The sequence below is a fragment of the Balaenoptera physalus genome (genome assembly GCF_965194825.1).
Source record: "Balaenoptera physalus genome assembly, chromosome: 3".
NCBI classification, from domain to species: Eukaryota; Metazoa; Chordata; class Mammalia; order Artiodactyla; family Balaenopteridae; genus Balaenoptera; species Balaenoptera physalus.
The window spans coordinates 177,140,958-177,167,775 of NC_138890.1; the positions used below are offsets into that span (position 1 = coordinate 177,140,958).

At 52.4% G+C, this 26,818-nt stretch overlaps 1 protein-coding gene across 1 annotated transcript in view; it reads left to right on the top strand.

Annotated features, from left to right (window-relative positions):
- LOC309658449 (uncharacterized protein) overlaps positions 1-26,818 on the top strand; it is a 36,901-nt gene continuing 10,083 nt past the window's right edge. Inside the window, exons 1-11 of the mRNA XM_082457008.1 lie at positions 1-333; positions 1,639-1,721; positions 3,467-3,688; positions 8,787-8,965; positions 9,358-9,459; positions 10,530-10,654; positions 11,671-11,826; positions 14,002-14,114; positions 15,013-15,047; positions 18,084-18,174; positions 21,692-21,726. Coding sequence (XP_082313134.1) covers positions 3-333; positions 1,639-1,721; positions 3,467-3,688; positions 8,787-8,965; positions 9,358-9,459; positions 10,530-10,654; positions 11,671-11,826; positions 14,002-14,114; positions 15,013-15,047; positions 18,084-18,174; positions 21,692-21,726 — 1,472 coding nt within the window. The 5' untranslated portion in view covers positions 1-2. The remainder of the gene's footprint in view (positions 334-1,638; positions 1,722-3,466; positions 3,689-8,786; positions 8,966-9,357; positions 9,460-10,529; positions 10,655-11,670; positions 11,827-14,001; positions 14,115-15,012; positions 15,048-18,083; positions 18,175-21,691; positions 21,727-26,818) is intronic.

Consider the following 26,818-nt stretch of genomic DNA (forward strand, 5'->3'; position numbering starts at 1 on the left):
TGATGCGTCCCGGGGGCGGGGCCCGCCTTTGTGACACGTCTTGGGTGTCCATTTATTGTTGCCATGAGACCCGGCTCCCCTCACTTGGGCTTGGGCTGAGCTTGAGGCACCTCGAGACCCAGCTCCCCTCACTTGGGCTTGGGCTGAGCTTGAGGCACCTCGAGACCCGGCTCCCCTCACCTGGGCTTGGGCTGAGCTTGAGGCACCTCGAGACCCGGCTCCCCTCCCTCACCTGGGCTTGGGCTGAGCGAGAGGCGCCTTGCGTTCCCGCGCATCGAGGACCTGGGGTCGTGAGGCGAGTGCGTTCCGGCTGCGCGTCTGGCTGCGGGGAAGGTGCGTGCTCCGCCCCTCGAGTCCAGGACCACGTGAGACACGGGGAGACACGGGTCCAGAAGCTGCCAGGATCTGTGCTGGGGGACGGCCAGAAAACGTGCTCGCAGAGGTCGTGGTTGGCTCAGGACGCAGCGTGCAGCCAGCTCGATGCCCTGTTCCGGGGAGGATGGGGACAGAGTGGGGACGGGGTGGGGACAGTGTGGGTGGGGTGGGAACACATTGGGGACGAGGTGGGGAGGGGCTCTGTCTGTACTGCGGACAAGTTAGTCAGGAGACCTGGGACCCCCCTGCTTCCATGGTGACCACAGCCTGTGAATCTTGACCATGGTCGTGTCGGGGGCCTGGAGGTGACAATGACCTTACGGGTCATCCCAGCACCAAGCACAGACTGGAGCCCCAGGGATGATGGAAAACAAGATGCAGGAACCAAAATGGGGCAAAAAGTGGACCCAGGCACCATCATGCCCCAAACAGGGCTAATTTCCTGAGCCCAACACCAGCGGTCTGCCCCATAGTGAAGTCAGAATGTCCCAGAGGAGGTGGCACCAGGACAGGGCACAGAGGGAGAAAGCGGCTGTTACCAGGGTGGGCAGGGGCAGAAGATGGCGCCAGGGTCCCAGCCCAGGAAATAGCCTGGAAAACACTGAGCAGTGAGAAACGAGCCCAGAAACCTGAGAGTGTGTGCAGCTGTGGTGAGTGGTGTGTGTGCTGTGTGCTGTGTGTGTGTGTCTCTGTGTGGCGTGTGTGGTGTGTGTATGTATGTGTGTTGTACGTGTGTGTGTGTGTGGTGTGTGTGTGTGTGGTGTGTGTGTGTGTGTCATGCGCGTGTGTGTCGTGTGCGTGCGTGTGTGCGTGTCTGTGGCGTGTGCTGTGTGTCCGCGTGCAGCAGCAGTGTGGAGCCGTGTCGCAGGACGGGTGGGGCAGGAGAGCCTGTCACCGCGCCGGTCGCTGGGCCTGGGGGGTTCCAGTTCCGCCGTGCAGCGGTGGCCATGGCGGCAGGGGACCTGGCGCCTGGCGGGGTGCTGAGTGGAGAGGAGCCGGCAGGACGCGAGCCAAGGCCGCGGTGGGAGGTGGAGCCGGATGGCAAGGCGGGGACAGTCCCGTCTCGGGGCAGAAGGCCCGGCCCCGCGCGAACGTTCCACGGCTGCCGAGCGCTCGCGGCCCTGCGTGGCTCTCGTCACCCCGCGTGTCCCCTCGTCCACGCGGGGAGGCGGGGCTCAGGCCGCAGGGCGCGGCTCACGAGGAGAGGCGCGGGATGAGCGTGGGCCGCAGCCCCTCCACCCCGTCTGCTCTCTTCTCCCCCAGGTCCCCTTGGTCGGAACACCCCAGCTGATCCCGACATCCCAGCGCGGGGCCTGGAGAGGAAGGACTTCGGCCACAGTTGCCAGGTCTGCGTGCGGGGGCCCTAGGTCAGGGTTGGGGGGCCCGGGCGCCACCTCTCACCACCACATGGCGGGCCTGCTGACGGGCTGGCGGGTGTCCGCGCGGCCAGCACCGTGGGCTCCGGCTTTCACTGAAGACCCACCCGCTCGGCCCTGCATTCTGAACTTGAAGTGCCCGGGGTATCAGGGTGACTCTCAGATCTGAGGGAGTAAATCTTTTCAGAAGATCTCTGGGAAAAGGTGAGTGGGTGCACTTGAGTCTCCACGCCTCCCGAGGGCGTGCCCTGTGTCCCCTTCAGGGAGAGGCCGGCTGGTCCGTCTCAGCACAGAAGACTCAGCACTTGGACTTTATAAATGCCAGTTACATCGTGTCATAGGTAATCTCACTGTTTCTTCTTCCGGGACACTTGTAAGATTCTGCGTCCTCGAAGTTCGCATTTTCACCACCGTAGATGTATTCTTTTTTCCACTGTCTGGTTCTTGGAGTATAATTTAGGGCTAAAGTCTTAAATCTTCTTGCAGTACGGACATTGCTTCACTTTTTTTCTTTGTTTCTTCTCTTACGCCCTCTTCCTTTTCCTCTTCTGGAAACCCTAACAGACAGACATTGTGTCTGTGTCACTTAAATTTGCTCTCACAATTATCCCTTCCACACGTCTCTGTTTCAAGATCTGCAGTAATCCCTTGATGTGACCTTCCGCGTGACTGGAGTTTGATTTTTGGCAACACCTTTTCTGTTAGTTGGCCCTTCCATCTGAATGCTTTCATCTGGGAATCACGTTTCAATACCAAGCCTGCCTTGCTGGGTTCTGAATCCCTGCTGCCTTGGTCGTGTTGTACAAATGTGCCATTAGATGCTCACGAACCCCACGCAGACTCAGGGCTGCTGCGTCCCGATGCCCACGTGGCGTCACATCCAGAGGACCACAGCAGATGACCAAAAGCTGTGGCCAGCAGCTGAAACCTGCTCTTAGGACAATCCCCAAGGGGAAGTCACAGCTCACAGAAAAAAAGAGTCTTAGAATATTTTTCAATATTTCTGTCTCTTCCCAAAGTAACATATTAATATCAACTATATTTTCTGTGCATTTCTTTCTGAAGAGACAGTGAAGGCTGTGCACAGGGCCTTCTAACCTCAAAGTTCCACCTGTAACAGCTGTTAACATCCTTAACCCCTCCAACACCCTCAAACACCCGACAGCCTTCCTGGCCACGTCCCTCCCTTTCCCAGTGGCCCTGCCCACCTGACTGACCGGAAGGGCCACGGTTCCCTCCTACCCCCGGAGGGCCTGTCCCTGTGGAAGGAAAAACACAGGACTCTGGAAATGTGGCCTCTCCTGCCACAGGGGAAACTTGCAGGATTTCTGGTGGATGAAAGTGTCACATGATCACACCAGCTAAAGTTGGCTTTTCCTGCCCCCCTCTCGGCTTCCCCAGGGATGAGGACCTTTTCCTCACTGGGTCCCCCATATCCCATGAGTCTTCTGATGAGGTGTGTGCATCATAAACCAGCCCCCGGACTCATCGCTGCAAGTGAGGGGCTGGTAGCTGCCCGCCCTGAGGTCATGGTGGGGGGTAGGGGGGTGCCCTTCGTTCCTCACCCACGGGGCCACACCACCCCAAGAGCTGTTTTCCGCAGCTGTGATGTCACCGGGGCCCCGGGCAATGCTGGGCCGTGGGTCCCGCCCCCAGAGCCCCCGCGCCACGAGGGCAGGAGCCCATGGCCTGCCATGCCCCATCCTGTCTTGCAGATGGCGCTCTGTGCCAGGATCTCGAGGCTTATCCTGCCAGGAACCGTGTCCAGGAAGAGGCCGAAGACTGTGCCGCCCAGGCGGCCCAGGGTGAATGGCTGGTCGCAGCCTGTCCACTACTTGCAGGTCGTGGCCTGGGTCACGTTCCTGGTCCTGGCCTTCACCACCTTTGGCATCTTTATTCCCTTCCTGCCACCCGAGTGGAGATACATTGCCTACAGTGTATCCTTTTACTGGGGGCGTTGCTGTCGTCTGAGGGGGGGAGGTGCTCCCGGAGGGGCCTCCAGCAGGCCTGGCTCCGGGCTGCCCGCGGAGGTGGTCAGACCTGCCCTCCGCCCCTGCTACCACTGTCAGTGCTGGAGACCCCACAGCTGTCCTCCAGGCAGCCGCTGGCTCGGGGTCTGGGCTGCAAGTGCCCACCAGTGCTGGGGCAGGGAGAGGGTGCCCAGCTGGCAGCAGGGGTGGGAGGGTCCTGGCTGGACAGAGACCCCAGGAGGGGAGGAGCCGCAGACGGGCCACGCACGTTCCCAACCATGGCTAAGCGGTCGGTCTGTGTTGTCCAAGAGGAATGGTGGGTTTTAATAGGGACTTGAAGAGCTCGCATGCCCCCGCGAGTGTCAAGTATGTGGAGCCGAGGCGCTGACGTCTGTGATAACCCGGCGTGGCTGTGTTCTGGGCGACAGACGTCTGCTCTGAATGCTGGGGTGTGCGTCAGGGTGGGCGTCAGGGTGGGCGTCAGGGTGGCGCGGGACTCCACCAGGAGCCCCGGCCCTCACGCTGAGGGTCGCCGCCCGTTACAGCCAGTGGACCGGCTGGGCTGCTGCAGAGTGGGCATTGGAACCAGCTTCTAAGAGCGGGGTGTTTGCGCCTGCGGCTACACTGCCTGCCTCTTCTCCTAGGCTGCCCCATGCCCCTGGCCAGGTGTGTGTAAGTGGTGGGGCTCGGGCGCGAGGGAGGTGGCAGGACCAAGAAGGGCCCTCTGTCTCTTGGCCCCTCTGTCTCCCGGGGCCTCCCAACCCCTTATCATGGCGTCTTTCAGCTTTGAAGAAGCGGAAAGAACAGTGTGGTGGACCCCAGCTACCAGGTACTCAGCTTCAACAGTTAAGATTTTGCCAGTGTTGTCTCACATCTCACACACATACACTGAGTACCTTTAAAAATCCCAGACATCATGCAATTTCACTGGAATGCCCCAGTTTGCATCTGACAAAGACTTCTGTCTCCACACCACCATTCTTCTTATCTCACCTAAAAAATCCCATGGCAAGTTACCAAGATTGACACTTGTCATTTTGCAGAGGTGGGGCCCCCCCTGAGCCCCAAAGGCCCCCCTGAGCCTCAATCAGTCAGAAAAACCAGGGCATCTGCCTGGAGTGCCTCTCCCTCAGATGAGGCCCATTTTTTCCCCTCGAGGTCACAGGGATAGATTTCTTTGTGATAAGGTTTGCAATGATCAATTTCCTTAATAGGAAAAGAGCTCTTCAGCTTTTCTGTTTCATCTTCTGCCTGTTTTGGCAAGTCATCTTTTTCAAGAAATTTTAGTATTTTGTCTAAATGGTCACATTTCTTGGAATACAATTATTCGCACTATTTCCTGTTATCTGTAGGATCTGTCGTGATGCCACTGCTGATCAGTCTTCGTAGGGTTTATCGCTTTTATCGATTATTCAAAGAATCAGCTTTTGGACTTACTGATTTTCCCTGTTTTCTTCTTTTGAATTTCTGCTTTTATTTTTACTATTTATTTTCAATGTATTGTGGCTTTAGTTTCCTCTTCTTCTACCTTCTTTTTTTCTTTTAAGATTTATTTTTATCTATTTATTTATTTATTTTGGCTGTGCCAGGTCTTTGCTGTGGCACGTGGGATCGTCACTGTGGCACATGGGATCTTTTAGTTGCAACGAGTGAACTCTTAGTTGCGGCATGCGGGATCTAGCTCTCCGACCAGGGATCAAACGCAGAGCCTTACCCACTGGACCACCAGGGAAGTTCTGTTCTTTCTACCTTCTTAAGGTGGAAACTTAGGCCATTGATTTTAGACCTTTTTTCTTTCTGTCGTATCTGAAGCTATAAGTTTCCCCTTAGGTGCAAGCACACACAGACCTACAAACACACAGATACACACACACTAATATACATACAATGCACAAGTCACAAACCAGCCACACATATGGGCACCCGCTCTGTCACACACACGGAGGCACAGAGGCACAAAGATGGTGGCCAGAGGTCCAAGCTGGTTTGGCAGGGCCGTGCTCCCTCTGAAGTTCCCAGGACCTGTCCCAGCTCTGGTGGCCTCAGGCATCCCTTGGCTTTAGATGCCACCACCTCTGCGTCCTCACAGGGTTGTCCCGCTGTGCGTGTCTGAGTCCTGATCTTCTCCTCTTGTAAGGACACCAGTCCTATGAGATCAGGACCCACCATAAGGACCTCATCTTACCTTGATCATCTGCAAAGACCCCATTTTCAAGTAAAATCATTCACAGTTCCTGGGGTTAGGACTTCAACATCTTTTGGGGACACAGTTCAGCCTCACCTGTGGGTCTTTGCTTATGTGCTGGGCTATGATGCTGTACCTTAATTCTCTTTTGACCCAAAACTTAGCTGAGTTTTGGCCGTTGGAGCCTTTTTGAGCGTCCCCGTGTGCTTTGTCCAGTAGCCACTGTGAGCGCTTACCTGCTTTGTGCACAGCAAGGAGCCCCGGGGTCAAGTGCACCCAACCCCACGTGGACGGCCATTTCTTCCCAGAGTCCTGGCCCCCTGGGGGCCCCTGCCTGTGGGGGCCCGGCACCCAGTCTGTGTGGCCCCCGCCTGCCTGTCCCAAGCGGTGGATGCAGGGTGGCGTCCCTGGCTGTTCAGAGCTCAGACGGCCTTCAGGACATGATTTCTGGTCCAGTTTCCTGCCACCCAGACCCGCCACTGCCCCAGCGATGTTCCTCAGGCCCCGGCAGCCGCACTTGGGCGCCATGCTCTGGCCACTAGTGGGCGCCAGCATCACTCGGCGCCTGCAGGGACCCAGGAGCAGGGAGGGCAGGGTCCCGGGTCAGGGCTGCGGGATTTCAGGAAGCCGTGTGGCATTCCGTGGGCCCGGCGGAGACAGGGAAGCGTCAGCAAGGCTGCACGTGCAGTGTGGGGGTCACCGCGCAGGAGCCTGGCCGCCCTCGGCGTGCGGAAGGCACTGGGCGGGGTGGGGCTCCTCTGGGACCCAGGCAGCGGTGGGGCAGCTCCGCGGGGGCCCCGCCCTCCCGCTGCAGGACTGGCGAGGCAGCCGTGTGACAGGGCGGGCATCCTGGGCTGGCGCCCGGTGCTGTTTGTTTACTGAACAAAGATAGTTGCTAGGGGACCGCCGCGTCCTCAGAACAGCTCGGGGCCCTGCTTTGCAGGGGAAGTGAGACGGCAGACCGGGTTCTTTTTATTATTTACTTGAACCTAAGACGCTCCTGAGATAAAATTACTTCGAAAGTGAAAGCGGGCAGCTTGAGGGCGCAACACCCCGCCTGTGGCACCTTCTATTCTGGGGGCTCAGAGACGGCCACTGAGTGTGTGACCGACAGCGGGAATGGCCGGGCCGTCTCTGGCAAACGCAGACGCAGGCAGGCAGGTGGGCAGACGCGTGACGTCTGAGGGGCCGTGGCAGCTTGGCCCAGCGCAGCTGGGTCTCGGGATCCCCCGGGCACCTGCAGGTTTAGGGGCTCTGCAGGGCTGCCCGTCAGGCTAGGGTTGGGCCCCCGGCGTCTGATGGGGACAGTCCTACTCTAGCTCCGCAGAGCAGGGCCGCACCTGGGCTGCAGTGCCACTTCCTGCCACATCTCCTGTCCCGGGCTGTGCCCCCGCCTGTGTCCTGCGCTCAGGACACGCTCCTGTTGCCACAGCAACCACACAAACAGTGCTGCGTCAGCTGTGCCTCAGGCCTCGGGAAGTGGGCGTAGGGGCACCAGCGTGCCCGGACCTTGTTGGCATCTCCAGATGGGACAGTGCTGGCTGGCCGCTGACCACCTGCCCACTGCCCCACACCCTGCACGGGAGCGTGGCTCAGCCTGCTGGACAGCAGGGGCAGGGAGGTCCAGGCCACAGGAAGGGCGTCCCTGTGTGGCACTGAGGGATCCGGTCAGTCCCGTTCCCTGTGTAGGTCCCCTGGCCTGGCTGGTCCTCGGCTCTCTCTCGCCCTCACCGTGGTCTTTGTGCCCCCTGGCTGGGCCGGGCTTCTGTTGCCCCACGCCTGGCACCCAGGGCCCTGGGTCTGCGCTGGAGGCTGGAGGACAAGGGAGGCCAAGCAGCTTTGGCCAGACCAGTCCCCCACTGAGGCTCGCCGTGCACCAGGGGTGCTTGGTCCAGGCAGCACCGTGCCTGTGAGCGCGAGCCCCAGAGCCCCAGGGTGGCTCCACTGAGGCTGAGCAGTACAGGCAGGGCCGGCAGGCCCTGGACCCCGACGGCGGTGCAGCCTGAGAAGAACCCCAGAAGAGGGGCCTCCCTGCTCAGAGTCTGCACTGCCAGTGGGCCTCTGTACAGTCACCGTAGACCCTGTGCACATGCGGCTTTGCCACTAGACCCTGTGGGCGGGCGGAGAGAGGCATTTCCCCACCACGCCCAGGCCACCCTCGCAGGAGCTGGACCTGTGAACCCGAACCCTCCCGGCTCAGAACTGTCCTGGGAAGCAGGGCAGGGCTGATGGGGAGGCCAGGCCGACACTTCCTCCCCTTCTGTTTGGTTTCCATGGGGACAGTGTGTCAGTCCCTGAAGAAGAGGTGGAGAGGGTGGGATGTGAGGAATTGATTTTACCCTGGGAGCCCTGGAGGGAGTGGGAGCTGGAGTGGGCCTGAGGGGTCCTGGGCTGGGAGGAAGACAGCGAGAGACAGAGAGACAGAGACAGATAGACAGAGACAGAGACAAAGACAGAGAGAGACAGACGGTCCCGGCCCACTCACCACAAAGGCTCACTGGGGGTATTTGAACCCTCCCTCCCTCCCTCCCTCCTTCTCCTGTTGACACATGTGCTCAGCGCGGCCTCCCTGCCCCAAGGACCTCCACAACCCGGCTTCGGCGCCAGGCTTGGTGCCCGCGGACGCACACAGGCCTCTCCCGCTGTCCCAGTGAAGCTCAGCTGGGGTTGCAGGGCCACGGCCTCCAGCGGGCCCTGCTGTGTCCCTCAAGGACAAAGGAGTCAGGTGGGTTCTGCTGGGCACGCAGGTGCCAGAGGGGCCGTTCCCATTGCCGGCCAGGCACAGGCTCCCGTGGCTGCCTGGGGCCTGGACCCCTGGCCGCCCGGAGCGGGCCCCTCACACGTGCTGCCCAGGCCGAGATGTTCCTTGACGCCCCCCAGGTGACCTGCGGGATTTGCCTCTTCCACCTCTTAGTCCACTTGATTGTCGTTTCCATCGATCCGGCCGAAGCCAATGTCCGCTTAAAGAAGAACTACGCACGGGTTGTGCAGACCTTCGACCGTTCCAAACACGCGCACGTCATCGAGAGGCAGTACTGTCGCCTGTGCGAGGTCCCCGTGTGAGTGCCCGGCCGCGTGAGGGGCCCCCCCGGAGCCGTCCCGCGGGGGTGGGCTGGGCTCAGGCGCACCTGGTCCCCAGCAGCCGCCAGGCGCCGCCCCTTTTGCAGAGAAGCAGGGGCCCCGACACGCAGCCCCCCGCCCGTCCGGGGCAGGAGCGCCGTAGCCTCGGGTCTCCCACAAGCCTCTGCCCCCGACGGGATCACCGCCCGGGGCTGCTCAGGGCCCCAGGGGTGTCAGTAGGCGGCCAGGAGGGATCTGACTCAGCCTCCGGGCCTCAGGCCCTGGCGCCTTGTGGCCGCCGCGCCCGCCCGGGCAGGCACCCACGGCGTGGGGTTGGCCCTGCAGGCAGACAGGGGCTCTGACAGGCTGCCCTTCCCAACCTTCCTTCCAGGACCATGAAAGCCAAGCACTGTAGCGCCTGCAACAAGTGTGTCGCAGGCTTTGACCATCACTGCAAGTGGCTTAACAACTGCGTGGGGAGCAGGAATTACTGGTGAGGGTTCTGCCCACCCGGGGCTTCGGGCCTGGGACGGCACTCACCCCTCACGCGGCTCGCTCCCCCCTCCTCCGGGACGTGCCTCCTTAAGGGGCCTCCTAACTGGCTGAGCACCTCAAGGTCCACCTGCCGTGGGGACGGGTGAGGGGTGTGGCCCTGCCTCGAAGAGCACCGAGGGGGCCGGGCTCCGCGGGGCCCCTCGGGAGGTACCGACGGCGGCTCCAAGCACAGAGCTGGCTGAGAGGGGTCTCCTGGCGGGCGCCTCCCCGTGTCCACTGGGCAGGGTCGGCAGGACGGGGTTGGGGGGGGGCCTGGCACGCAACGGGGTCGGCCTGTGCGGGGTTATCCGGGCCGTTAGGGGAGGACCTCAGGGCAGGTGTAAGGCGACTTCAGGTGAACTACAGACACTGTTTAACACTGAAAATGTTAAAGGTATAACAGCAGAAAGACTAAAGGAAGGCGTTTTAGTGGAACCGTAGTCCAGGAATTGCCACCCAGGGTTTATTTGTTCTGACGGGGAGACCGTTCTCCGTGTTTTTTGTGCGCGGAGTGCAGCAGTGATTTGGGTCTGAAACCGAAGCACGCAGCCCTGACGGGTGTGCCTTTCGAAGGCAGTGTCGCCCCCGCTCCTCGGCGCCGGCATCAACACCCCGGCCGGCCGTGCCCTTGGTGGTGGCTGGGAGGGAGCCGGGTCTGAACCAGCAGGAGAGGGGGGCCCGGGAGGGGCCGGCTTGGACCAGTCGCACCCCGTGTCTGAGCCTCCGTCTCCCTCCTGTGAGCTGGGGCGGGTAGCGCTAGGGTTCGGGCCCTCCTCGGGCCTCCTGGAGGACCGAGTGAGACCTCAGGTTGCAGGCCGTGGAGCAACAGAAAGTGCAGGGAGGCCCCAGGGCCGTGCGTCTGTGCGGCCACCCCGAGAGCAGGAGAGAGAAGCCCGAAGGTCGGGAGCCAGAGGCGGAAGGGCTGCGGGGCGGCGGCCGGGGCATGCCCTCGGCAGGGACGACCCCGGGTCCCCCACGCTGCCCGGCCCCGGGCTGTGCAGCCGCCCTGAGCAGGCCCTGCCCCCGCAGGTACTTCCTCACCACAGTGGCCTCCGCTTCGGCCGGACTGCTGTACACGATCGTCATCCTGCTGTACACCCTCATCCAGTACTTCATCAACCCCGCCAGCCTGCGCACCGACCCACACTACAGGAGTACGCGCTCCCCGCGCCCGGGCCTGGGCCTCCCCTCGCGCCACCTTCCCTCTGGGGGGCCACGTAGGGCGGCCCGGGGTCGAGCACCTGTCCAGACTGAGTTGTGGGGTGAAGACGCCTGAGCTGGAATTCGGTCTTCACTGGCCAGCACACGACCCTCCTCTGTTTTTCTTCACTTAATTGTTGGAGGCCGCGTGGCTGTGGTGTCAGGTCCCCTTGGGTCACAGAGGACTGTATCCTGGAAATGCCCCAGGTGGTGGCTCTGACCTTCCAGCTCTAGTTAGAGTGGGGAGGGCCCAGCGGGGCAGCACAGTGGACGCCAGGGTCAGGCTCTGTGACCTGGGCACCTAGTTACCGTCTCCCAGCCTTACCCTCCAGATCCGTGAAGTGGGTCATGAGACCCACCGCAGTCAGAAGGGGCTGCAAGGGTACTTAGGTCAGGCAGGGCACACCTGGGCGAGGAGGAAGGGCTCACCTGGGCAGGGAGGAGCTCACCTGGGCAGGGAAGAGCTCACCTGGGCAGGGAGGTGCTCACCTGGGTGAGGAGGAAGGGCTCACCTGGGCAGGGAGGAGCTCACCTGGGCAGGGAAGAGCTCACCTGTGCAGGGAGGAGCTCACCTGGGCAGGGAAGAGCTCACCTGGGCAGGGAGGAGCTCACCTGGGCAGGGAAGAGCTCACCTGGGCAGGGAGGAGCTCACCTGGGCAAGGAGGAAGGGCTCACCTGGGCGAGGAGGAAGGGCTCACCTGGGCAGGGAGGAGCTCACCTGGGCAGGGAGGTGCTCACCTGGGCAGGGAGGAGCTCACCTGGGCAGGGAGGTGCTCACCTGGGCAGGGAAGAGCTCACCTGGGCAGGGAAGAGCTCATCTGGGCAGGGAAGAGCTCACCTGGGCAGGGAGTCGCTCCCTCAGGCTGGTGTTCCCTCCCCCAGTGCCAAGCTCTGTCCCCAGGTACTCACCTGATGAGGGGTGCTGCCTTGTCAGCAGGAGCTGGGTGCATGTGTCTCCGCCTCTCCACAGGTATCTCCGATCAGAACACGTGGCTGCTGTTCCTTCCGCTCTTCCCTGTGAGGACGAGCGCCCCGGTCTTCCTGGGCATCGGGGTGCTGGTGCTGCTGCTTGAGCTCATCAGCCTCCTGCTGCTTGGTCACCTGCTCTTCTTCCACCTCTACTTGAGTACGTGCCCCCTGGGCTGCCCTGTGTTGGCCAGCCTTTGCCCCTATGTTCACGTGGGTCCCCGGGCAGGCAGCCTCCGCCAGAAACAAGCTCAAAGCACAAAGGACAAGTCACGGGAAGAGAAGAAACACCCCATGAGGGGCAGAAAGGCTGAGTTCTATTCCAAGACCTGCAGAAAACATAAAGGAGGTTCAGAAAGTGGTCAGTTAAGGTGTTCAGAGATAGAAAGGAATAGAATCTATGAGGCACGAACAGGACGCTGTGGAAAAGAACAGGGAGATTTAGAAAAGCAACAACCATTAATCCTACCAATGAAGAGCATTGAACTCAGCGATGGGGTCTCCACTAACCAAACTCGCTTGAGGGAGAACCGGTGGTTTTCTCGTGTCCACACGGCAGCTGCCCGGGGCAGGCTCCATCTGCCTTTAAAATGAGGGGAGGAGGCCCGTCCCTCACCCTGTGAAGACTTTGTTTGGAAGTCACAACCGTCACCAACCTCTGCGGCCCCGAAGGGAAGGCGAGGGGCCTGTGGTGGCCGTGCCGGGTGCTCCAGCGCCCACCATCCCCCGCTGAGCCAGAGACGAGCGCAGAACCCGCCCTGGAAGCCCCAGACGGCTCCGCCAGCTCCTGCGTGCACGGCGGGGCCAGCAGGGCCCTGGGCTCGGGGCCGGGGTGCGTGTCGGGGGCCGTCTGCGCCTGTCCAGGCGGAGCGCGCCCAAGCGCTGCTCTCTGCGCTTCTGTAGCTGATAGGGGCGCGGTGAGTCCGCAGGAGTGAGGAGGGGCCTGGAGAAGTCAAGCCCCCAGGACTCGGTGGCCGGCTGGACGTGTAAGGACAGGAGCGTCCAGGGGGTAGTGGTGCCACTGTCACCGAGGGTGAGGACACACAGGAGGCCTGTACAGGGGGAGATGTGCTGGATTCAGGACCGCGTGGGTTTATTTTAGGGTCTTTGAACCTCCAAGAATGGATTTCCAGGAAAACGTTGGGATTTAGCTATTGTTAGTTACAGTAAAAGTACCCTAGAACGTATCTACTTAACATCCTCGCGACCCCTCAGTTTCTGCGGGGTCAGACTCAGCGCAGTGGCGAGCACTGAGCATGCGATCGGAGTGAAACCCTCGGGTCGGAGGCTCAAGGAAGAGCCGGGCACGGCAAGTGGGAGAGAAAGCGCCGTGCAAGATGCCGAGGAAGAAGAGGACCCTCCAGCGGCCCGAGCTGGCGGGTGGACACAGGCGGACCCTCCTCAGTGCGGCCGGGCTCCGGCCACAGCTCCCAGGCCGCGAGGCGTGTGAGGCTCTGCGTCTGTGTCCCCTCCTCTGCTTTATCACTGTGGTCCGATTAGCACACCTCACGCGAGGTGCACTCAGAAGGGGGTGAACGCCGGACTCACGCAGGGGCGGCTCACAGTCTGAATTTGGTGGGGTTTGTGCAAACCCGCACCGAAGAATGAATATTCTCATGAGATATAAACAGGGTCAAGTTTACATCCTCAAACTGTGACACAGGTTCTGAGGGAATGTGTGCAGTTAATCAAGAAAGATAAGGCAAACGAAGCAAAAGCCCTTGTAGGAACCCCCAGGGAAGGGGACGGGGAAGGGGTTCTGAGCCTCGGGCCCCCCGCGGGGAGCAGCCGAGCGGGCCTTGAGCTGTGAGGGCGGGCGGCCCTCCGTCTGCTCCCCAAGCGGCAAACAGGCTTCTGTGGGGGGCCCTTTTCGCTTTTCAGAAATGATGGTCAACCCTCTGTTCTCACGTTTGTTAGTTTTCAGGGAAGGTTCGGCCCCTCCGCGAAGGCACACGACTGAAATGGGCACAGGACGTGCTTTCGTTAATAGTGCTTTTCTATTGACAAACATGTTTGAGAGTTTCTTCTAACAACCTGGGGTCCTTCCGCCACATGTGAGAGCTGGTGTCTCACCTTAATTAAAACGGAGCTGGGATCAGCCCTCCCCCGTCCACCTTGGCTTTACGGGCCTGTGAGGGACGCAGGGCCATGGCTCCCCTGCCTGGGACGGGGCTGGTGGGCCCAGCAGGTGCGGGGAGCTGCTGGCCGCGGCCCGAGGCCAGCCGGGCTTGGAGTGGCCTGGGAACCAACCCCCGACGCCCCAGACCACGGAGGGCGGGCCGCTGTGCAGCTGATGGAGGGCGACTCTGCCCTTTGCCTCCTTCCTCCTTTCTAGGGGCCAAGAAGCTGAGCACATATGATTACATAAGGCAAAACTACCAGCAGCAGAGCTCGAAGCCCCCGGCAGTGAAGAGAGATGTGACCTCAGAAAGAGAAGAGTTGTCACAGGTACCGGACGTCTCTCTGCTTCACCATCCAGGTTCATGCAGGGCTGGGGCGAGACCCAAGGTCACCTTGCAGCTAGGAACACTTAGCCACCATCCTTCGCTTCTGTGTTGGCATGTGTGTGTGGTTGTATGCGTACGTGAGTATGTTTGGCATGTAGCGTGCGTGTGTGTGTGGTTTCATGTCCGAGCTCACTCTCCACAAGATCAAGCCCGCAGGGCTGACTCCTTTCAGGCCCACTCATTTCTGCAGCTGCTCCTCATCAAAGTTAACATTTACTCTTCAAAGGTCACCATTAAGAAAATGAAAATATAAGCCACAGACAAAAATAATTATTTGCAAATCATATACTTGTACCCAGAAAATGTATAGAACGTTCAAAACTCAATTATAAGAAAATCGACCCAACTTTTTAAATGGGCAAAAGATTTGAACACACTGCACCAAAGGGGATCTCTGGGTGGCAGATAGGCACATGAAAAGATGGTCAACATAATTCATCGTTAAGGAAGCACAAATTAAAACCACAATGAGACATCACACATGCCCATTAGAGTGGCCGTAATCAAAGAGACCAGCCCCAAGTGTCGGCGAGGCTGTAGATGGCGGGCTCACACGTTGCTGGTGGGGATGTGAAACTACATCACTTTGCAAAGAGATTTGGCATTTTCTTAAAAAGTGAAATATATACGTCTCAGTGACCCAGTCACCCCACTCCCTGTCTCTTGCCAAAGAGAAGTGGGAACGCGCACACATGTGTGAGGGTGCGGGGAAGGGTGCCCCCTCCCTTCTGTGAGGTCCCTTCCCAGGACCCAGGAGCCTCTGAGGTACCACTGCTCCAAATCAACTGAAAGTGTCAACAACTTGCTTTCATTTTATGACTTTCCTTTGTCTCCCACAGCAGCTGGATAACCACCTGAGACCATCCGTGCAGGGGTAAGTGGTCGTCTGCCTAGAGCAGCTATATTCTCCTCTTAACTGGCTTGCTTTAGAAAGTCTTTCTTAGCCCAAAGAACAGCCTCCATATTCTTTGCTAATATTTTCGTAATTTTTACTTGCTTTCTTTACGTTTGGTTTTTAAACCATCTTCTATTTATTTTTGTATTTACTGAAATAGGAGCCAAGGTTATTTGATTACAGCGTAACTGTTGGTTGCCACCTCATTAATTAAATGGTCCACTTTTCATCATCAAATCGAAAGGCCCTTTTCCTGATACCCCGAGCTTCCGTAGACGCTGGGCTTGTCTGCTTCTGGACACCAGTCTGTCCCTCTGCTGAGTGTACTAAGGACACTGTGCTGTTTTAATGATAGGACTTCATTTAGCTACCTTTTAATATCTAGTAGGTGAATGCCCCTCTTAAGATTTTTGTTTTTCATTACTTTTGACAATTCTTTCCTGTATTTATTTTTCCATATAAACTTGAAGATCATTTTGTGCAGTTCCAAGAAACCTGGAGTTTGAGCTGGAGTTACGTTAGGTGTGCACTTTACGTGGGGGGGGACAAAGGCTGCCTCCCCACCTTCACAGCTCAGCGTCTGTGTGGGGAACAAACCAGGAAGCCAGTCTCCGGGTGGGGAGGTGGGGAATCGAGGGGCTGGAAGTGCCGGGCACACCCTAGTGGGCTCCTTCTTCCCGGAAACCTACAGGGGAAGCTCCAGTGTTCCTGGCAGGGAAGACTGGCCCAGGGGTCCTGGAGGGCTTCACGTCTCCCGTGCCACAGCTCAACTGGCAGAGAGACTCAGAAAAGGAGAGGTGCACCATTAGTCAATTCCCCAAAAGCTGAGAATTGCTACAGATTTTTGCTTAGTTTAATAATCAGGGCATTTAGTGTGAAAGAGCATTCCTTTTCAAATAACCCACTATTTTTTTTCTTCTAAATTTATTAGAAACCTGATTGGCACTAGTATTGTGAAAATCTAAGTCATTTTGAATTTCACTTTCAAGTGTCTATGGTCCTTTAAATAAAATCTAAGAATATTTTTTCCTTTATCGCTTTCTGGCAAGAATGGTAGAAACCTAACTGGAATCAGCATGGTAAGTTTAACCCTAAAACCAAGCCTAAACAAGACAAAAACCTAGTTTTTTTCAGATTGCCTAATCAATGCATATTCATTATAGAACATTTGGAAACTGCAAAACTTCCCAGTGTAAATACAAACATCCCTTCTTGCCCCCCTCCACCAAGTGCCACTGCTGGCATTTTGATTAGTATCTTTTAGGTCTTCCTTTTAAATATTTTTTGTGTGCATTATATACATGATGGGTTTTTTTGTTTTGTTTTTTTTTTATCTATGGCTGTGTTGGGTCTTCGTTTCTGTGCGAGGGCTTTCTCTAGTTGTGGCAAGCGGGGGCCACTCTTCATCGCGGTGCGCGGGCCTCTCACTATCGCGGCCTCTCTTGTTGCGGAGCACAGGCTCCAGACGCGCAAGCTCAGTAATCGTGGCTCACGGGCCCAGTTGCTCCACGGCATGTGGGATCTTCCCAAACCAGGGCTCGAACCCGTGTCCCCTGCATTGGCAGGCAGATTCTCAACCACTGCGCCAGCAGGGAAGCCCATGATGGGTTTTTTTTCTAAAATTATAATCATATTGTAGAACTCTTTAGAAGTCTTTTTTAAAAACTCCATATATTGTGAACATTGTTAACAGAAAAAATAATGATTTTTGTGAATATAAATCATTCCATCTTTGGAATGTACCGTATTCCTCATTTTTGGAATACTATTCTTTATTTTCAATCTAGTTTTTACTTTTGCATCCCTTTATTGAAAAGGTTGATTGCGTGAGAAGTGTGATACAACAAAATACAAGTTTACAAGCCCTCCAGACCCAATGGGCAATAAAACACCAATGGCCTTTTCTTGCTGCAGAAATGTTCCTGGGGCGACCTGGGAGTCAACCTAACAGTTGATGAGTAGACACAGCCCGATTTGGGGGAAAGTTTGCTGGAGTAGGTCCTAGAAACCTGGGAATATGTTTAAATCACAGGACACTGAAGTGTCTCACAGGCGTGTTTTGGTGGAAAACACTGTGGGACTTTGTAAAAAGTGTGTCTCTAGTAGCGGTTATCAGACCAGTTTACTGGGAGTGTTTCTTCTGTTCTGGACTGTTTGCCTGCCGTGGAACAGTAAACAGAATGGATTATGTCGATAGAAATTGACCAGCTAGGATGAAAATACAAGTGGGGGGAGGACCACACACAGGCAGACACTTCCTGTCTGATTTTAGAGGCGTGGCCTGTGCCAGTTCCCATTGCTACACAGCAAATCCCCACAGACTTAGTGACAAAGACGACGCGTGGACTCTCGGTTCCCGCGGGCACACGCCTGCGGGCGCATCGGGCTCTGCCGGGCACTTCATACAGAGCCGTCAGGGCTCCTGGGGCGGCGCCCTCGGCAGACGGTGGGTGTGGAGTGTTGGCAGAGCCCGTCCCGTCCTCACGCTCCATCTCTAAGTCGGTAGCGGAGGGCCGAGTCCTCCTTGTGCTTTAAACCTCCCCGACTTCCCTCTTCCACGTTCCTCGGTTTGTGGAGGTCCGTGTGATGACACTGACATACCTGGGCATCAAAGACAAGCCCCCCGTATTCGTTTCCTGGAGCCTCTGCGGGAAAGTGCCACAAAGTGGCAATGTTGTGGCCCCGGGGCACGTCACTGTGCGCTTGTAAGGAGCCCCTGCGCCGCTGCTGCTCGCAAACTGGCAAGTGCAGTTGTCCGGGGGGGCTCAGTGGGGCGAAGCCCGTCTTCCTGGCGTCCCACTGGCAAGCAGTCATGGTCCTTTACATGCACAGCCCCTGTGGGCTGTTTCACATCGAGCGTTCAAACGGCCTCCCAGGGCTGCTGCTCTAAGGGGGAAACGGCAGCATTGGCGCTGGTGTGAGGCTTTGCAGCCTTACCAGCCCCGCATGCGCTCCTGCCCCCAGCCAGCTCCCTCCTCGCTGACCTCAGTCTTCCCTCCCCCCGCCCCATCCTAGCAGAAAGAAGCTGAAGGAGTTCCTGCCAACTTCCATGAACCTGAGGCTGTGCTCCACCACCGTAAAACCAGAGGACACCTCGCCATCGAAGGTAAGCCCACGGCCACCAGCATGAGACTCACCACGGGGGTCAGAGCCAAAGGTGGGTCTGAGGCCCTCCAAGAATGAGGGCAGAGCAGTATTTGGAATTGCTTGTTTGATGAATGGGAGCATTTATGTGGTTCCCAGGGATGCCCCTCACATGGGAACAAAGGTAGGTGGGGAATAGAAGAGAAAGTGAGGGACAGAACTGTTCTTAACTGTGGGGCTTGTATTGTGTGTGTGTGTGTGAGTGTGTGTGTGTGATGCATGTGTGTTCTGTGTGTGATGTGTGAGTATGATGTGTGATGTGTGAGTGTGCTATATCATTTCCATAACTTCACAGGATCAAGCCTGCAGGGCTGACTCATTGTAGGCCCTCCCAGAGGTCAGATGCTCCGGGGGTTTCTGGTGGGCTCCTTGTGAGCAGGCATTGCTACTGTGCCAATTTCTGAAGGTTGCTGGTGACTTTATTTTCTCTGTGGAGGAGCTTCATCTCACCACAAACCCTGAAGGGCATCAGAGAAGGGGGACCCTTGTAATAATTTAGAAATAGCAAGAGGGTCAGCACCCACCTTTAGCAGCAGTGAAGTTGTCAGCAGTCTTTTTCCTTGCTTGCACTTGCGCTAGCAACTTCTACTAGAAGTTCGGAAGCACATTTCATGGAAACTATCATCCTGCCCACCCCCCCAGACTCAACCACCAAAGGTGACCTTTACTGCAAGCCAGGAGCAGGCGTCCATGGGTTTTTCTTTGCTGTCATTAAAGCCAGGGTGACCCTATGTTCCAGTTTGCCTGAGACAGTCCCATTTGACACCTGCTGCCAGTCTTGACCATGTGGTCACCACTCTGACTTGTCATTGATCATATGTTAAATCTCACTAAGAGTCTCCTGGACACATTATTATATCCATTTGGTGGCCAACAGGAGAGAATGGGGCCAAGCTCACCTCCTAAGAGCAGGCAGGTCTTCTGAGACTCTGAGATTTGAAACCTTTCTCTCTCCTGCACTGGAGGACACATTACTTTTGGCATTTAAGAACATGAAACACCAAATTACCAATGCACAGGTGACTTTTTAATGCAAAAATATAACATTATGGGTTTGGGTCTCTTAAACTTTTCTATACTTAATTGTAAGTGTTCTAAGGTTGAAATATGCTTTATTACTTGAGAAAGGGATTTACCATTCTACTTAGTTGGTACAAATTACCAAAACCGATTCAAGAAGAAATGGAACATTCAAATGGTCATATAACAAGTAAAGACACTGAACTAGTCATTTAAAATTCTCCACAAAGAAAATCCTAGACCCTAATGGCCTCATTGGTGAATTCTAACTGTTATTTTAAGGGGAAAAAACCCCAAATCAATTATGCACAAACTTTCAGAAAATAGAGGAGGAAGAAATACTTCCCAACTCATTTCTGTGAGGCTAGTACATAATACTAAAGCCAGATAATGTCATCAAAAAAGAGTATCATAAGCCAATATCACTCATGAATACAGAGGCAAATATCATTAACAAAATATTAGCAAACCAAATGCAGTCACATATATACAGAACTATCCACTGTGACTAAGTGAGGTTTATTCCAGGAATGCAAGGTTGGTTTAACATCTGAAAATGTATTAATGTAGTAAACATATTAATAAAATAAAATACAGTAAACATACAAGCACATCAGTCAATCAGAAAAAGTATTTGCCAGTAACACATCTAGTTATGATAAAACAATTTCACAACCTAGGGGGGAAAACACCCTAAATCTGGTAAAGAACACTGGTGAAACTTACAACTAATTCATACTTAATTCATACTGAATGCTTTCCCCTTAAGATTGGGACCAAGGCAAGAATGTCCATTCCAAACTTCTATTTGACATTTTACTAAAGTTCCAACCAGTGCAGTAAAGCCAGAAATATAAGTTAAAGGCATATAGATTTGAAAATGAAATGGTGTTTATTTGCAGGAAACATGATCCTAACAAATCTGTAGAAATAATAAGATAGCTTAGCAAGGTGGTAGGATATAAAATCAATGTTAAAAACTGAATTACATTTCTGTATACTAGCAGTGAAAATTCTGAAAATGGTATTAAGAAAACTATTCCATTCACAGTAGAATCAAAAAATAATAAAATAATGAAACAAGCACAAAAATCTGTATATGTGAAGCTACAAACTATTGCTGAGAGAAATTAGACACACTCCAAATAAATGGAAAGATTTACAATATTTATGGATTGGAACACTCAATATTGTCATGATAGAAAATTTCCCCCAAATTGGTCTACAAACTTACATGATCCCCATTGAATTCCCAGCAAGATTTTTTCTTTAAGGAAATAGAAAGCTGTATGTGGAAATTCGGAGGACTTAGAGTGGCCAAAATCATTTAGAAAAAGGAGAACCAAATCGGAGAATTTAGACAATCTGACTTCAAATTTCACTACAAAGCTACTGTATGGTTGCCAGCATAAGGATAGACATAGAGATCAATGAAGCAGAATAGAAACTCCAGAAATAAAACCTTTACAATTATGGTAAATGGATTTTAAACAAATGTGCCAAGGCAATTCAATGGGGAGAAATGTATTTTCAGTAAATGATACTGGAACAATTGGATACCCACAAGGAAAAAAAAAAATTAACTTAATGTCCTACTTCACAGCATACAAAAAAATAACTCAAAATCAATCTTGGACCTAAATTTCAGGGCTAAACTACAACACTTTAGGAAGAAAATAGAGTAAAATCTTTGTGATCTTGAGTTAGGCAAAGTTTTCTTTAATATGACACCAAAGCACTATTAAAGAAAAATATGAAAAATTGGACTTCATCAAAATTTAAAATATTTGCCCTTCAGAGGTCACCACTACAAAAATAAAGATACAAGCCACAGACTGGAATAAATACTTCCAAACCATATACTTGTATCCAGAATATATAAAGAATTTTCAAAACTCAATTATAAGAAAAATGACCCAGTTTTTTAAATGGGCAAAAGACTTGAACAAACCGCCCCAAAAAAGATATATGGGTGGCAAATATGCACATGAAAAGATGATCAACACCATTAGGCATTAAGGGAATGAAAATTAAAACTAAAATAAGACCCCACTACACATGAATCAGAATGGCTAAAATTAAAAAGGCTAACAATACCAAGTGTTGGTGAACCTGTAGAGGAGTTGGGTGTCTTAATACATGGAAAGGAAAATGAAAATTTAAAGTGACACCACTTTGGAAAGTAGTTTGGCAGTTTCTTTAAAGCTTAAATATATTCTTATCATTTGACCCAGCAATCCCATTCCTGACTAGGAGAAATGAAGCCACCTCTGTACATGTAACATGGGTTGGGAGGAAAGATACTATCCCACCAGTGAGATCCTTTCCCAGGCCTCAGAAGCCCCTGAGACACCATTGCTTGAAATCAACTATAACAGACTTGAATTTTCTGAACAAATAACCTCAACATCGACAATTTCTTCCTTTACAATTTTATTGATTTTTATTTATTCTCACAGCAACCAGTTGCCAGCCTGAGTTCATCTGTACAGAGGTAGGTTAGATGCTTACTAGAGTTGTTGTATCTATCTGAAAAATAGCTGTATTCTCTTCTTAACTTAAATTACTTTGAAAAATAATTCATCTGTGATGGAATATTTTTAAATAATGTGTACCACAATGAAAACTAAAATTGTTTCACTTAAGATTACTAACAATTATAGCCATTCATGTATCTCATTTTTACTTATCTTACTTGCAAAAACTACAATAATTCTCCTCGCCCTTCTTTACAACTAACATCTGAACTAATACACAAAAATAAGACAAGTCTCTTTATTTTCCATGCCAGTTGGAGGACATGGGCTCCGTTGAGCCTGAATGTCCTTTTGACAGCCTCTACTAACATTAGGTTTCAATTAAGCTCCCGAAAGTCAGGCTGACTCATGTTGAGTCGGTGTTGAGTCAGTTAGATGCTAAGGTACGTGACACTCTGCCCCAGGAGCACTGCACACACGCACATGACCTTTTCACCTTCAAAATCACAAAAACAGAACATGGCCCATTATAAAGGTCATCATCCAGGGTAAGAACACATTTTAAGAGTACACTCTGTCTCCGTGATGAAATTGTATGCAGCCATGAAAAGTCATCTTCTCACAGAAGGTGGAGAAACAGGGAATTTACTTGCAATGTTATGGTGGGTGTTTTCATTTACTAGGACTGCCACAGCAAAGTACCACAAAACAAGCGGCTTAAGAATTAGAAACATGTCTCACTGTTCTGGAGGCTGGAAGTCTGAAATCAAGTGTTGGCAGGGTGGATTGGGATCTGAGGGTGGTGGGATCTGTTCCAGGCCTGGCTCCTTGGCTTGTAGATGGTGATCTTCTGCCTGTGTCTCTTCACATCGTCTTCCCTCTATGCCTGTCTCTGTGCACAAATTTCCCTTTTTACAAGGCCACCACGGGTATTGGATTAGTACCCACCCTAATCCAAAATTTTTAATTTAATTTTATTTATTTTTGGCTGCGTTGGGTCTTCATTGCTGCACACTGGTTTTCTCTAGTTGCAGTGAGCAGGGGCTACTCTTCATTGCTGTGCGCGGGCTTCTCACTGCGCTGGCTTCTCTTGTTGTGGAGCATGGGCTCTAGGTGCGCAGGCTTCAGTAGTTGTGGCACTTGGGCTTCAGTAGTTGTGGCTCACAGGACAGAGCACAGGCTCCGTAGTTGCGGCACATGGGCTTAGTTGCTCCACGACAGGTGGGATCTTCCTAAACCAGGGCTCGAACCCGTGTCCCTTGCATTGGCAGGCGGATTCTTAACCACTGTGCCACCAGGGAAGCCCCCATGACCTCACTTTAAGTTGATGGCTTCTGAAACACCCTGTCTCCAAATAAGGTCACATTCTGACGTCCTGGGAATTACGGCGCCAATGCAGTCGTCCCTCAGTATCCGTGGGGGATTTGTTCCAGGGGCCCCTGCGTTTACCAAAATCCATGGATGCTCAAGTGCCATAGGTAGCCATCCACATCTGTGGGCTCTGGATCCGAGGATTCAACAAACCACAGATAGAAATTTCAGTCCAAGTTTGGGTGAATTCTCGGATGTGAGACCCATAAATCTGGAGGGCCAACTGTATATTGGAAAAAATGCACGTATAAGTGAACCCGCACTGTTCAAAGCCATGTTGTTCAAGGGTCAACTGTTCATCTTTTTTAAAGGGACACAATTTAACCCACAACAGTGTGCCTTCTGGCCCTCCAAAATCCATGCTCTTCTGTCACCACATCACAACTTCCCCCAGTTCAAGCATCAGCTCTAAGTCCCAAATCTCACCACCTAAATCATCCAAATCAGTGATGGCTGAGACTCAGGGTATGATTGATTCATCCTGGACAAAATTCCACTCCATCTGTGAACCTGTGAAACCAGACAAGTTATTTGCTTCCAAAATACATTGACGGGACAGGCATATAGGCTAGACATACCCATTCCAGAAGGAAGAAATCAGAAGGAAAAAAGGGTCACCAGTCCCGAGCAAATCTGAAACCCAGCAGGGCAAATTCCTTAGATTTCAAGTGTTGAGAAAAATCCCCTTTGGCTTGGTCATCTGTGCTATCGCCAGGCCCACCAGGTGACGGCCCACCACGCCCTGCTCCATGCCAGGAAGCTGGGCTTGTTATCCATTTAAAGTTGAGAATTGGTTGAGATGAATACCTCACTGCTTCTTCATTCTTATATCTGTTAACACATGCTCTTGCATCAACATAGAGACCATGGAAAACCCCCAGCACCACCTCAAGGCTGATACCTGAGCAGCCGCCACCTTTGCTTTCTATCCATACACAAAAGCCTACAGGAAAAAGATCGGATCGCGCCATACCCGTCAGTCTGCAGCTCCCTCTTTTATACCCCCAATGGTATATCCTGGATGGCTTTTGTGATACTGCATGTAGACGTGATTCCTTCTCGTCAGGAAAGTCATCCTCTTCCGTGGATAGACCGTGAGTTCGTCAGCTATCCCCCGGCAGACCCTGAGGTTATGGCCAGCTTTGGCTTTTACGGACAGTTTACCGGAAGCGTCTTTGTGCCATTATTGTTAGGTACAGTTGGTTTTATTTCTGTAGGACATCCATAGGGCAAAGGGCTTGGCTGTGCACTTTAAATCTTCATAGATCTTCACGATTACTTTCCCCAAAGTTAGAGTAATTCACACTTCCATCAATTTCCTCAAAGTTTTCAATACAAGATACTAAGGGTATATTTAGTTTTATCCAAATAAAACAAGTAATTGTTTCTATGTGCATTCCTCTTAATACCAGTGGGAATGTACATCATTTCATCTGTTTTGACCATTATATAATTTCTCTTGTGTGCATTGTATTAGGTTTTCACATATTTTCCCCATTTTTATACTGGGGTATTTGTATATTTCTTAGCAATTTTAAGAGCTCTTTGCCTACTGAAGATATTGATTAATTCTTTGTTCTATGTGTTTCAAATATATTTCATCCAGTCTATCATTTAAAAAAATTTCTTTATTGTGTCTTTTGCAATGTAGAGGTCACAGATTTTTCTGAAGCTGAATTTGTCAAAATTTTCTTTTGTCTTGCTTTTAAAAGCCTTCCTTACTCTCAGTTTCTACAAATATCCTCCAATAGTCTTTCTAATATTTTCGTAGTTTTTATTTGCTTTCTTTACATTTTGATTCTCAGGCCATCTTGATGTTTGGATACAGTGAGACAGGTAACAAAGTCATTTTATCCCAACGATGTAACTACTGATTGCCAGCTCATTTATTAAGTAGTCCACCTTCCCCGTGGAAGTGAGAAGCTCTCTCTTTAGTGTTTGGACCCATCTGCACTCATCCTGGACGCCTGCTTCTGCCTCATTTATCTCTTTCTACTGCAGCATCCCGTTACTCCCTGTTAGACAAATTCCTATCAAGATGTTTTCATTTTTCAAAAATTTTGACAATTCTTACACATTTATTTTTCCAGATAAACTTTGAAATGATTTTGTCCAGTTCCAAGACACCTGGGTTTGGGGTTGGTGTTGCCTTCAATATGGCTTCACTTGGGAGGGACCATTGCTTCTTTCCCAGCATCACTGCTCCATGTGGAAGCACAGGGAAGCCTAGATTCATCTCTCCTCAGTGGAAAAGGGGCCAGAAGTGCAGCCCCCGCCCTTCTGGAGGGCCGTGCTGGGAGCTGGGGACGGGGAGCGCTGGGGCTGTGCCCCTGTGGGTCACTCTCTCTCCATCCTGCATCCAGCAGGGCAGAGAGGTTCCCTGGACCGGGAAAGGGGAGCTTAGAAGAAATGCACCACTAGGCAGTTTCTCAGATGCTGAGAGTCACTTAGATTTTTGCTTAGTCTAACAATCAGCCAGTAAATACAATTTAGTGTAAAAAGATCATTCTCTTTCAAACAACCCAATAAGTTTTCTTCTAAATTGACTTCCTGAGAAATCTGACCGGCAAGACTATCATGTGAATCCAAGTCATTATGAATTTCACTTCACAGCATCATCTAACCATGACCCTTTAAGTAAAATCTGAGAACGTTTCTCTTTTATCCTTTTCTGGTAAGAATGATAGAAACTTAACTGGAACCAGAATGGTAAACTTTCACCTCTAAAAAATTTTTTTTCAGATTTCCAAATCAATGCATATTTATTATAGAAAATTTGGAAATACAAAATTCCCAGTATAAAAATAAAAGACACTCAGAGTCCCCCACCCGCCAATAACTACTGCTGGAATTTTGATTTGTATCTTTTAAGTCTTCCCTTCTAATAATTTTTCTGTGCATTGTATACATAATGTTTTATGTTATAAAATAATGATCATATACAATTCCTTAGGAGCCTCATGTATTGTGAAGTTCATTCTATTAAAAGAAAAAAATCAAGACTTTTTCTTCTACCTTGGGCATGTATCATATTCATCTTTACCATATTCTTTTTCTTTTCCAATCCAGCCTCTACTCCTCCAATTGGAAAAGGAGCTAGCATTATTTAATGAAAGGGTTAATGATGGGTAAAATGTGATACAAGTACGATGTAAGTTACAAATCCTCTAGATGAGATGGGAAATAAATTACCAGTAGTCTTTTTTGTGGCAGAAAATGTTTCCAGGGTAACATAGTAGTTTGGATCCAGTTGAGGAAATCCGCACTCTTGATGGCCATTCCCAGCCTCACTCCGGCGGCTGACCCTGTTAGAGCAGGTCAGATCTCGGTTCACAGAGACCAGGGGAAATATCTAAGTCATGTGACACCTGCCAGAGGAAGAAATGCGCCCCATACGTGCCCATGGATGTGACGGTGTTCTGTGGGCAAGTTGTAACAGAAAACCTCACGGAGGACTTTACAAAGTGTCTCTTGCTCTAGCAGTGGTTATCATACCAATTTCTAAAGAGTATTTCTTCTGGACTGTTTATCTGTTATGGAATGTTAAATGGATGGGCTGAGAATATGAACAAGGAATAAGATCTTACACGTGAAGACACACGTCAACACTTACTATCTCATGGTTTCCTTGGGGCAGAAACCTGGTCGAATGAAACTGGGTCTCTTCTCTGCACCCCACAGACAGCAACCGTGTGTCCCCAGGTTTCGTTCATCCCTGGAGGTTCTGGGGGAGAATCC